The sequence below is a fragment of the Sus scrofa genome, chromosome 17 (genome assembly GCF_000003025.6).
Source record: "Sus scrofa isolate TJ Tabasco breed Duroc chromosome 17, Sscrofa11.1, whole genome shotgun sequence".
NCBI classification, from domain to species: Eukaryota; Metazoa; Chordata; class Mammalia; order Artiodactyla; family Suidae; genus Sus; species Sus scrofa.
Genome location: NC_010459.5, coordinates 49,316,164 through 49,328,281, shown reverse-complemented (window position 1 = coordinate 49,328,281; position 12,118 = coordinate 49,316,164). Strand labels below are relative to the sequence as shown.

Below are 12,118 nucleotides of genomic sequence, written 5' to 3'. Positions count from 1 at the left end.
CATTTGTGTATCTTTTGTTGGGAAAGGATCTGTGCAGACGTTGCCTATTTCAGAAATGAGGTTTTTGAGTTCCCGTCATGGAGCAGCGGAAATGAATCCTACTAGGAACCATGAGGTTGTGGGTTCGATCCCTGGCCTTGCTCAGTGGGTTAAGGATACGCCATTGCCATGAGCTATGGTGTAGGTCGCAGACATGGCTCGGTTCCCGAGTTGTTGTGGCTGTGGTGTAGGCCCGACGGCTACAGCTCTGATTGATTGGACCCCTAGCCTGGGAAACTCCATATGCCACAGGTGTGGCCCTAAAAATACCCCCCCCCCAAAAAAGACAGAATGGGGTTGTTTGTGCTTTTATTGTGTTAATTACTTTATTAATTATTTTTGCTATTTAGGGCCACGTCCGTGGCGTATGGAAGTTCCAAGGCTGGGGGTAGAATTGGAGCTGCATCTGCTGGCTTAGCCACAGCCACAACAACGCTGGATCTCTAACCTACAGCACAGCTCACGGCAATGCAAGATTCCTGACCCACTGAGTGAGGCCAGGGGTCGAACCTACCTCCTCAGGATATTAGTTGGATTTGTTTCTGCTCTGTCACAGTGGGAACTCCTGTTTTTTTTTTTGTTTAAATGAGAGTTGCTTGTTTATTGCAGGTTCCATCTTTTTTTTTTTTTTTTTTAAACTCTTTTTCTTTTTTGTGTCATAGGCAGTATGTGGAAGTTCCTGGGCCAGGGATCCAACCTATGCCACACAGCAGCAACCAGAGCCACAGTGGTGAGAACACAGGAGCCTCAGCCCTCTAGGCCATCAGAGAACTCCCTGTTTATTTTTATTTATTTTTGTTTTTTAGGGCTGCACCCGCAGCATATGAAAGTTCCTAGGCTGGGGGTCGATGCCACAGCCACAACAACGCCAGATCCAACCCGAGTCTGCAACCAGTGTTGCAGTTTACGGCAGTGCCGGGTCGTTAACCCACTGATGGGGCCAGGGATCCAGTTTGCAGCCTCATGGATACTAGTTGGGTTTGTTACCACTGACCTGCAATGGGAACTCCTGTGCTTTATTTTTGAGTTTTAGGAATTCCTTATATTCTGGAGAAAGTTTTGTCTGTTGCGATTTTGTGGGTTAAGAATGGAGCATGATTCCCACTATAATCTTCTCGATGGCACATTCATTTCCCGTTGCCCTACCTTCTCCCACAATCCTCTCTGTCTACCTTTTAGATCAGGTAGATGTTTCAGTGTCCTGCTCCATCCTGTTCCTCTTGTCTCTTTGCTGGAATATTCTTCCACCTTTTTTTTTTTTTTTTTTTTTTTTTGGCTTTTAGGGCCGCACTCACAGCATACAGAAGTTTCCAGGATAAGGGCTGAATTGGAGCTGTAGCTGCTGGCCTACACCACAGCCGCAGCGATGCCAGATCCGAGCTGCGTGTGACATCTATCACAATTCACTGCAGCGCCGGATCCTTAACCCACTGATCGAAGCAAGGGATTGAACCTGTGTCCCCATGGATACGAGTCAGATTCTTTTCTGCTGAGCCGCAGTGGGAACTCCCCCCTTCCTCTTTCTGCTGGGTGATTTTCCTTGTCCTTGGATCCTTCTTTTGTGACTCAGACTGTACTTTGTGCTACCTGTTAAGGGCTTTCCATGGTACCTCTGCTTCCCCATGACAGCGTTGATCACACTTTCTGGATGATGCGTTTTTTTATTTGTTTGAGTTGTTCACCAGGATGTAAGCTCTTTAAGGGCACATGCCGTCTTGTTTCCTATATACCCTGGGGCATAGCGGAGTCTACTAGGTAGCGTTTGAGGAAAGATACACATGCTGCTTAAAGTACATGTTTGCGTTATTAACGCAGTAGCAGGTCTGTGGGGGGTTGGGGGGGGAGAAAGAGAGGTGTCTGGGCACTGAGAATTTGTGGAAAGGTCATAAATTCCACTTATGAGAGGTCAGTGAGATCATGAAAACGAATGAGGTCAGGTGGCAGACAAGTGCAGCTTACGCCGGGATGGCCACTGGCCCTGGGGAGAGCTACACTCTGCAGAGAACAGGGAACTCCCACCTGGGCTGGAGGGGCCGGTACAGAATATTCCAGCGGTTCATTAGATGCTGAGCTCTCAGATCTTCTGAGTTTTCAAGATAGGCCAGAAACCTAGATATTTGTGTGTATGTGTGTGAGATCTTTTTGATGCCAAATTTACGATTTCTGAACATAGCATGTTTGAAGGAAATGTGGCTTTTTGACCATCTTGTTGTTTGGTTTTAGTGCAAAGTTGAGGGATTTAGAATTAGGCCTGGGGCCGCATCCTCAACTTGTGGTGAAGTAGTCTTCTGTACGGGATGACTCCTGAGCCTTGGTTTACTCAGTGGTGAAGTGGAAACAGTCATGCCTGCTTCCTGATGTGGCTGCTTTTTGATACTTTTTTGGTCGCGCCCACATCGTATGGATGGTCCCAGGCCTGGAATTGAATCCGAGCCTCAGCTGTGGACCACGCCATGGCTGCCTCACTCTGGATCCTTAACCTACATGTTCGGCCGGGGATCATACCTGCGCCTCATTAGCCACCCAAGTCACTGCAGAGACAACGCCGGATACTTAATCTGGTGTGCCACAGTGGCAACTCTTCAACACAGCTTTTCTTTTTTTGCTTTTTAGGGCCCGACCCTCAGCATATGGAAGTTCTTGGCTTGGGGGTCAAATCAGGGCTACAGCTGCCAGCCTACACCACAGCAATACAGGATCCGACCTACGTTTGCAACCTGTACCACAGCTCATGGCACTGCCGATCCTTAACCCACTGAGTGAGGCCAGGGGTAGCACCTGCATCCTCATGGTACTAATCAGGCTCATTACTGCTGAGCCCCTAGGGGAGCATCCCCTAATACGCTTCTTGAGGCGTTAACAAGAAAATGAACTTCAGAGCACCATGTACGTCAGAGTTATCTAATTAAATGTCTTCTTTCCCCTGTACTTTTCTTGGGTCGGAGTCAGGGAGGTGGGTAGGAGAAGGTTCCTGTTTCCTAATTTGAGCCTAGAGAATATAAAAGCATCTTTCAGATACCAATTCATGAACTATAGAAACCAACACTAGTCACTGAGTTTCAGACACGATGACATCTAGGCCCCAAAGATTGGTTCATGGGAACACTCACATAAATTAAAATGTGTTCGAAGCCAGAAACATCTGGTTTTTAACCTTTAAAACGTAATCCTGGGGGAAGGCAAGTTAAAAGGCTGTTAGTGGAAGTATAACCCCCAGTGTCTGTGTTTCAGTATTTCCATTTGAATTAACCCTATTTTCTTATTCCCTCAGGAAATCACAAATTGACACAAATAGCGAAAGTAGTCATCAAAATCTGTGAGCACGAGGTATGTGTTTCCCGCTGTCCCCTTCTGTGTGTACCTAGAATGATGGGTTGGAGTGACTGGCATTTCCATTGGCAGAATCTCCCAGTGGGTGGCTGTGATGATTTTGGAATTTGTTGAGGCAGATAGCACTCCGTCTCTTCAAGGCAAGTAAGAGCAACAGAGGGGGCCCTAGTGTGAAAAACACCCTTACCTTAGCCATGAGCTAAGACAGATGGGATTTGGTCAGCGCTGAGTCGTGGTCACGCACTGCACATCCTAAATTTTCTTGGTCGCTGATAGTTCATGCTTTCTTTGCCCCACGCGCTGTGACGTCACCTCAGGTCCCTTTCAGTCTTCTGGCCCAAGGTGTTTGAGTTTTGACCTTATTCGAAGGAGAGGTCCCGACTTTCTTCCAGGGTGGCCAGGTGTCCTAGAGGAATAGCTGTAGTTTTGATGGAGTGGATGAAATGACCCTCCTGGGAGGCTCTAGTGGTTGCAGGACAGGCTCGGGCAGAAACGGTATAAGGGAGACCTTATTAGATCCCCATTGTGAGCATAAAAAATAAGATGTAATGGCCTTTGACCTGTCTGCAGACTCATCCATCCATCCATTCATTCGTAAAGAAAACATTTGGATGTCTTAGGGTATGTCTGGGTCTCTGTGTTTCTGTAGAGAGAGTATAATCTTCGTTTTTCTCTCTGAGTGTTTTCCTAGGTAATTAAACACTCAGGAAGATGATATATGATATATGTCCTTAGTAATTGTTAAAAATGCAACCACCAGCTCTGAAGCTATTGACATGGTTTTGGGTAGATATTTCTTGATTGTTTTCTTGAAATACTACAGCAGCTTATACAGTGACCCAGATAGTCTATGTCCTTTTCAATGCTGGAAGTTTGAATTTGAAAAATATTTATATAAATATAAAATATATTAAAAATTATATATATATTTATTTATTTGGCTCCAGAGTGATCAGATCCTTAACCCACTGAGCAAGGCCAGGGATTGAACCTTTGTCCTCATGGATGCTAGTCAGATTCGTTTCCACTGAGCCATGACAGGAACTCCAGACACACATTCTTTTTCTGCCATTCTCCTCCATCCCGCTCCGTCGCTAGTGACTAGCTATAGTTCCAGTGCTGTGCAGCAGGATCGCATTGCTTATCTACAGGCAGTAGTTTGCATCCGTTTGGATTTCTTTGATACCAGTGGTGATAGATGGATTTATATGGATGTTGTGATGTGCAGTTGCCTCTGGGCCGCTTGTTCAGTTGTTTCCCCCTTGAGGATTCATTGGTTTACCTGGATTTGGGTGCCGAAGCTTTGACTTTTACTTGGTGGGTGGTCACGAGGTAGAATTTATTGAACCCAGATGTTCGTGGTCTAGAATTCTCAACTACCTGCTGGCAACACGCTTGCTTTGTGGGCTTCAATGCCGGGGCTGTCCTGTACTTGAGGTTGCTGCGTTGTTCTACCCAGAACCTTTGGAATAGCCTAGGAGAGTGGCTAGAAGGAAGAAATATATCTCTCCATCATTTGTGGCCCATGAGTCAGTCATTACAATTAATGATAATTGTGAAATTAGTAACTAATCGTTAATTGAGGTACTTTGTGTAATGCGGGAGATAACAGCAAGGCTGATGATGATGGGAGGATGCTAGCCACCAACAGGGCAGTGGTGTGTTGTGTGTGGGCTTTGGAGCCCACGGCCTGGGTTCCAGCCCTGGCCCTGCCACTGTCGCAGGGAGGCCTTGGGCACTTGTCATGTGATTTCTGGGGGCCTCATTTTCTCCTTCTGTAAAATGAGGACGACGGCAGTCCTGCCTTGGGGGGGTTGTGATGGGGCATGAGTTGATAGCCGTAGAATCCAAGCAGAGCTGACGGCACACGCTGAGGCTCTGATCGAATTGACTAATGTTTCTCTGTCACTAGACCTACTTTATGTTTATCTCATTTAATCTCTGTTTGGTAGGTTCTTCCTCATTCCCGTCCTGTGAGGTGAGGAAATGCAGATTTTGAGATAAGCAACTTTTTTCTCTGAAGTTCTAGAGCTGGTAAATGGTGGAGCCTGAATTTAGAGCCAAGAAGGGGCTTCCGGGGCTAGTGGTCCTTTTTTTTTAAAAAAACCTTTTTAAGGGCTGCCCCCACGGCATGTGGAGGTTCCCAGGCTGGGGGTCGAATCAGAGCTGCAGCGAGCCTACACCACAGCCAGTGGTGCGATTAGATACATGTCGCCATTGAGCATGGCAGGCGGAGGCCCTTCCCTCGGAACCGACTGGGGAGTTCAGACAGGTAGGCTGAGGTCAGATCACACGTGGCCTTGAAAGAACTGACCAGGTGTTTAGATTTCATTGTGAGTTTCTCAGCCCTGGCACAACTGACGTTAGAAGCCAGAGGAGTCTTTGTTGTAGGAGTTGTCTTTGTACCATCAGAGATTCTAGTCGCAACTGCCCACCCTCAGTTGCGAAATCTGAAACCATCTGCAGACGTTGCCAAGTGTCTGAGCCACTGGTCCGCAGGGAGGACCTGATGGGATCTGCGTCTGTAAAGATTCTGGGTGCCCTTTCTGTTGTGGGGATGGCCCGAGGTTGGGAAGCGAGGAGCCGTGGTCCAGAGAGGGGTGATGGTGGCGTGGGCTCGGAGAGGAATGTCGGATTAAGGTTCAGCGTGGTCACCATGTGGGATTCAGTTTAACAAACCTTACCTGCCAGTATCATCACGCGTTCCTTGAAGACCTACAGGTATAAGGCCCCTGGGAATGACATGTTCTAACATACTTTGTCGTTACAGATGAATGAAATTGAAGTATGTCCAGAGTGTTACCTAGCTGCTTGCCAAAAACGAGATAACTGGTTTTGTGAGCCTTGTGTAAGTTGGATTTCCTTTCCTTTCTTTATTTTCTGAATTCTTTGCCTTGGGTGACCCAAGACAACTTTCTCCAGGTGGCTTATTGGATGAAACTTCGAATGAAGTTTTTATATTATTTTTATTTTTATTTTTTACAAGTCATCATCTTCCTTTTTTTCCCCTTCTTCTTCTCTGGCCGACCTGTGGCCTATGGAGTTCCTGGGCCAGGGATCAGATCGGATCTGTGGTTGCAACTTATGCTGCAGCTGTGGCACTGCTGGATCCGTTAACCCACCGTGCCAGCCCTGGGATTGAACCTGCGTCCTGGCACTCCCAAGATGCTGCCAGTCTCTTTGTGCCACAGTGGGAACTCCTGGGTTAAGTTTTTAAATAATTTCCTTTTTTTTTTTAGGGCCTCATCGAAGGTTTGCGGAAGTTCCCAGGCTGGGGGTCGAATTGGAGCTGTAGCTGCCAGCCCACAGCCACAGCAACACAAGATCTGAGCTGCGTCTGTGACCTACGGCATAGCTCACGGCAAAACTGGATCCTTAACCCACTAAGCAACGCTAAGGATCTCACCGGCATCCTCATGGATGCTAGTCAGGTTCATTACTGCTGAGCCGCAACAGGAACTCCTAAAATAATTTTCTTATTGATCAAGTCATGGCAGAGTAGAGGAATCCAGGTGCGGTAAACCTCTTTGACTTAAAATTCCTGTGCCAGAGGCAGCGGCATGATTTATTGGGTTTGTTAGCTTCCAGAACAACAGGATGCTGAGTAAAAAGGAGTTGACCAGAGAGGAGGAACTTAGAAAGTCATTCATATAATGAGCCTTGTAGTGTATGTTTTGTTTGTTTTTGTTTCTTCTGAGTAGTGTTAAAAGAGTATGTTACGAAAACACAAGAAGCAAAAGTATGTTACGGACAGCTCATGTTGGGTCTATTTTAAGAGGTTTTGGACGTTAACTCCATGGTCTCTCCAGACCATGGTTCTTTTTTTTCCTTCCCCTTTCTTTGGCCATCCTGTGGCATATGGAGCTCCTGGGCCAGGGATCAGATGCATGTCGCAGTTGGGACCTGTGCTGCACTTTGAGCAACACTAGATCCTTTAACCCACTCTGCTGGGCCGGGGATCGAACCTGCGTCCTGGCGCTCCAGATGCCATTGTGCCCCAACCGGAACTCCAAAATCTGTGCTTCTTGAGGGCGGGATGGGCTGGCGGAGAGAACCACCCCAGTTTTCCCCGCGGATCTGCCTTTTTGGAACGGGCGTTCTGCAGAGAGAAGTGTGTGGCTGGGGTGGGCTGGGAGGCTGGGGGTGGGGGCGGAGGGAATTGGGCAGGAAGTCTGGGCAAGTGGTGCTGAGAATCAAAACAGCTTCTATTTTCTCCTGCCTTCGGCGGTGAGCGTCGGAAGAACTGAGGCTCTGGGAAGTGTTCAAGAAAGCTTAAAGGTAGCCAGTGCTGCCCCCTAGTTTATGCTGGAGGCAGTGGGCATCCGCCGTCCAACCTAACGGAGGGGGCAAGTAGCACTGTCACCTGTTACCTGGAAAGATGTCATCTCTTGCTCACTCCCCCCAACCCCTGGCGCGGTGATGGCAGCCCAGCCAGGATCCCAGCCTCGTTTTGTCAGTGCTCACCCGCTTCTTCTCAAGTTTCCTCCTTGAATCCCGTGCCCAGCTGTGCCCAGGCTTAGTGGCCCCACGTCTAGGGAGTGGCACGTGGGGAGACCCTGCTCGATATTGGCCTGAGTCCCCCGCTACCATGTGGGAACCACACACACTGGCTCTGTGTGGCTGTTTTTCGGACGGATACAGACAAACTCTGCCTTTTGTTTTTCTTTTCCTAGAGCAATCCACATCCTTTGGTTTGGGCAAAACTGAAGGGGTTTCCATTCTGGCCTGCGAAAGCCCTGCGGGATAAAGATGGGCAGGTCGATGCCCGTTTCTTTGGACAACACGACAGGTGGGCCTTCAACACAGGCTTCAACCGTGTGGCTTTGACTGAACCCTTGATATGGTCTGTCGGTGAATTCAAGAAGCGGCGGGTGGGGGTGGCTATGATTTTGTTTGTGTGTGATACCAGCCAGTGACCTTCAGGTTCCACAATGCTGTCCCGGGCTGGGTTAAGCCGGCTTATGCACCAGCTTCAGTCTTTTCAGGTACGTTAGAAAATAATCTTGCTTTCGTGGTTTTGTTGATGAAACCAGCATCGGAATAGGTTCCTCGGCTGTTTGAAATGCCGCTGTTCTTTTTTTGGAGTTTTCCGCAGTAAATTAAATCACCGTGCAAATTGCTTTTCAAAATCATGCTTTCCAGGATCAGAAGTGTTTGCCCAGATTGCCGGTAAATGAATCTCCCATTGCTGTGCTGGGTCGTCCCCTCCTGTTCCCTTTTCTGTGGAGCTAAAATGGGAAATTACAAGGGGTTGCTGTTTTGACAGGTGTGAGCCTCCCTCGCAGCCTCTCTGCCCTCCCCCTTCCCCCTCTCACCGCGAAGCGCATTATTCCAGCTAATAGCAGCTCTGTGCAGAGCGCAGCCCCCTGTGTGCTTCCCAACAACAGGTAGACGATGAGCAGCAGTTAATGTCTTGGTTCTTGTTTAGCAAGTTGTGTTATGATTAAATGAGGCAAAACCCTCTTGAAGCCCCACCAAGCACTCTGAGAAAGTGACGGCGGGGCGTGGGGGGAAGGCGAGTGAATGTTTAAAAGATGTGTTTTGAAAATTATACCACCCACAGAATATATAGAAAATAGTTTGTTGTTTTAAACAACACCAGAATCTGAAATAGTGCTGTCTCTGGTAAATTCTGCCTGTCAGCTTGCACATAACAATACAGAGTGAATTTCAAAGTAATCTGCAAAATCATTTTTTGGGAATCCCCGTAGTCCATTGACAGGAGAGATTTGATAGGAAGTATTATAGGTTTGTTTGTTTTTTTTTAAAAGGGCTGCACTTGTGGCATATGGGAGTTACCAGGCTAGGGGTTGAATTGGAGCTGCAGCCGCTGGCCTACACCACAGCCGTGCCAGATCCTAGCCGTGTCTCTGACCTACACCACACCGTGCAGCAATGGTGGATCTGTAACCCACTGAGCAAGGCCAGGGATTGGAACCCTCATCCTCGTGGTACTAGTCGGGTTGGTAACCCACTGAGCCACAATGGGAACTCCTGTAGTTGTATTTTGTTTCTGTTTTTGTTTTTGGCTGTGGTGTGCAGTGGCTTGATGTGGGAGTCTCAGTTCCCAGACCAGCGATAAGACTTGGACCAAATTGATGAAAGCCTAGAATCCTAACCGCTAGACCACCAGGGAATTCCCATAAGTATTATAATTTGATTTTGACTGTTTTTATTGGAAATCTTTCTAAAATTTCTTTCTTTATTCATTCAAAGAAATATTTATTTGGTGCCTCTCTAGGCCAGGCCCAGTGCCAGATATTGGGGTGCAAGTGTGAGCAGGCAGTCACTGCCCATTGGAAGCCTGGCATCCTAGTGGGCAAGGCAATAATACCAAGGAAGCACTAGGCAGTATGATCTCAGGTCGGGAGGTAGTGGGGGGCCAGAGGGAGCAGGGACTCAGGCGGCAAGGGCCAAGGCCGCGTTGCACAGGAAAAGCCAGGCACTTGGTGTGGTTTGAATAAGATGAGAGAGAGGGTGGTTAAGCGGTGGGATCGGAGGGGTGGGCAGAGCCTGGGTCACCAGGGCTGTGTCAGCATCTGGTTTTTGTTCGAAGAGCAAGAGGAATTGCTGGCAGGTGGTATGTCTTCCTGCCTCTTTGTTAGAGCATGGCACTTATCAGTACACCATCTTGATGACTCAGGTTAGTCGTCTTCTGCAGCATAGCCACAGTGTGGATTTACTTAGGATAATAGCTGGGCCTGTGGGGGCTGGGGAGTGGGAGGAGACAGTGCATGGCCCTACCCACCAAGTCTTCTCAGGCCCTTAAAGTCAGGGATTCTGCTCTCAGCTGTGCCCCCCGCACGAACCTCCTACCTGACAATCTCTGAATGTGGCTTAGGGGTGTGAGCTTTGCCAGCTCTGTTTCCAGAGGCGTTTCCCCTGAACTTGTGAGTGGAGGTTGGTTCTGGATGGGAGCTGTCCTGGAAGCCAGGCCCCTACATTTGTTTTTCTGTTTCTGGTTTTTGCTTCTTAGGTCTGTGCCTGCAGCATATGGAAGCGCCCAGGCTAGGGGTTGAGTTAGAGCTGCAGCTGCCAGCCTGCACCACTGGCACAGCAATGCTGGATCGAAGCTGTGTCTGCAGCCCTGCACTGCAGCTTGTGGCAATGTGGATCTTGAACCAGATGAGTGAGGCCGGGGGATTGAACCCAAATCCTCATGGATACTAGGTTCTTAACCTGCTACACCACATGGGAACTCCTCAAGCCCCTCCATTTCTTTCTCTTGTTTTTGTCTTTTTGTCTTTTTAGGGCCTCTCCTGCGGCATATGGAGGTTCCCAGGCTAGGGGTCAAATCGGAGCAGTAGCTGCCGGCTACACCACAGCCACAGCAATGTCAGATCCAAGCCAGGTCTGGGACCTACACCACAGCGCATGGCAACTCCAGGTCCTTAACCACTGAGTGAGGCCTGGGATCAAACCCACAACCTCACGGTTCCTAGTTGGATTCATTTCCGCTGTGCCGTGAGGGGAACTCCCCAGCCCCTACATTCCTAAAAAAAAAAAAACCAAACCTACCATGAGATTTCTCTAATCCTCTGTGATGCCTCTGTCCCTTGGAGGCGATGTGTTAAGCTGTTTTGGGTGAGGGGTGCCTCCCAGTGGTGGAGGGGCACGGTAGGCAGCAGTGGTAGGGAGGGTTCAGTCCACTGTCTGTGACAGCTGTAGGGGAAGCTGCTTCCAAGTGGACGAAGGTCTTTTCCTCCCCAGAGATGTTCGTAAAGCGAATGAACGGGGCAGGCCTCTCAGCAGGCAGCTCTGGTCAGACCCAGAACACAGCACAGACTCAGGGGACGCTGCCAGGCCTGTCCCTCTCTCAGGGAGCTCACCTTGGGGTCGCAGAGCCAAAATGTGAGCCTGGAGGGGCTTTAGTGAAGTAGGACAGGACAGCAGAATTGCACAGATTACTACACGTTTGTTGTTAAGTTAGTACAGGCCAGAGAGGGCCCTGCGACGCTTTTGCACAGATCAAGGCATGTTCTGAAGAGCTTTTTATCCTTTGAAAGATTCTGCTATTCCCCCCCCCCCAGTTTTATTTCACACACGCATACTGTTACATAAACAGAGAGACAAGATTAGGTGCAGAGTTTAAAAAAAAAATGTCTATTGTGGCAGCAAGCACTGTTCTGAGTGCTTTTTCTAGAAGCCGCTTTTAACCCCAGTTTATTGATAGGAAAACTGAGGCCCACAGCTGGATGTGGCTCAGCTGTGTGACGTTGTGGCCCCTTGGGACATCGTCTCTCAGAGGCTGTCATTAAGCAAATCTGATTTTCCGGGCCATCTTTAAGGTCAGAATCTTTCTTGAAGTCACTTGGAAGCACTTCATTGAACTTAAGGCCCCAATTCTAGACCGTGTGTGTGTGTGTGTGGGGGTGTGGGGAGGGGTGGGTGTTTCTTGTGGAGCAGGGGGTTAAGAATCTGGTGTTATTGCAGAGGCTCAGCTTGCTGCTGTGGTACAGAGTCTACCCTGGCCTGGGAACTTCCATATGCTGTGGGTGCAGCCAAAAAAAAAAATTAGGGGAAGCACAGTCATAGGGACCATCTGGTTCATCTGCTCCTGGTGGTACCGAGACTGGCAGGTGCGTCTCATTGGCCTCCCCCAGCATCCCTCTAGGTAGGGACTTGTCCTCTAACTCACTGATGATGGAGTCGAGGCTGGCTGTTGGGGGCAGCCTGGGGATCCCCACTGCTGCTCAGCATCCTGTCTCGACCAGACTCCCACCTGCACCCCCACCCTGTGCTAAACCCT

The 12,118-nt window shown here is 48.8% G+C and overlaps 1 protein-coding gene across 1 annotated transcript in view; it reads left to right on the top strand.

The window, feature by feature from the left end:
• Positions 1–12,118, top strand: part of ZMYND8 (zinc finger MYND-type containing 8) — a 131,876-nt gene that overhangs the window by 62,137 nt on the left and 57,621 nt on the right. The window contains 3 exon segments of the mRNA XM_021078039.1: positions 3,311–3,366; positions 6,140–6,217; positions 8,043–8,158. Coding sequence (XP_020933698.1) covers positions 3,311–3,366; positions 6,140–6,217; positions 8,043–8,158 — 250 coding nt within the window.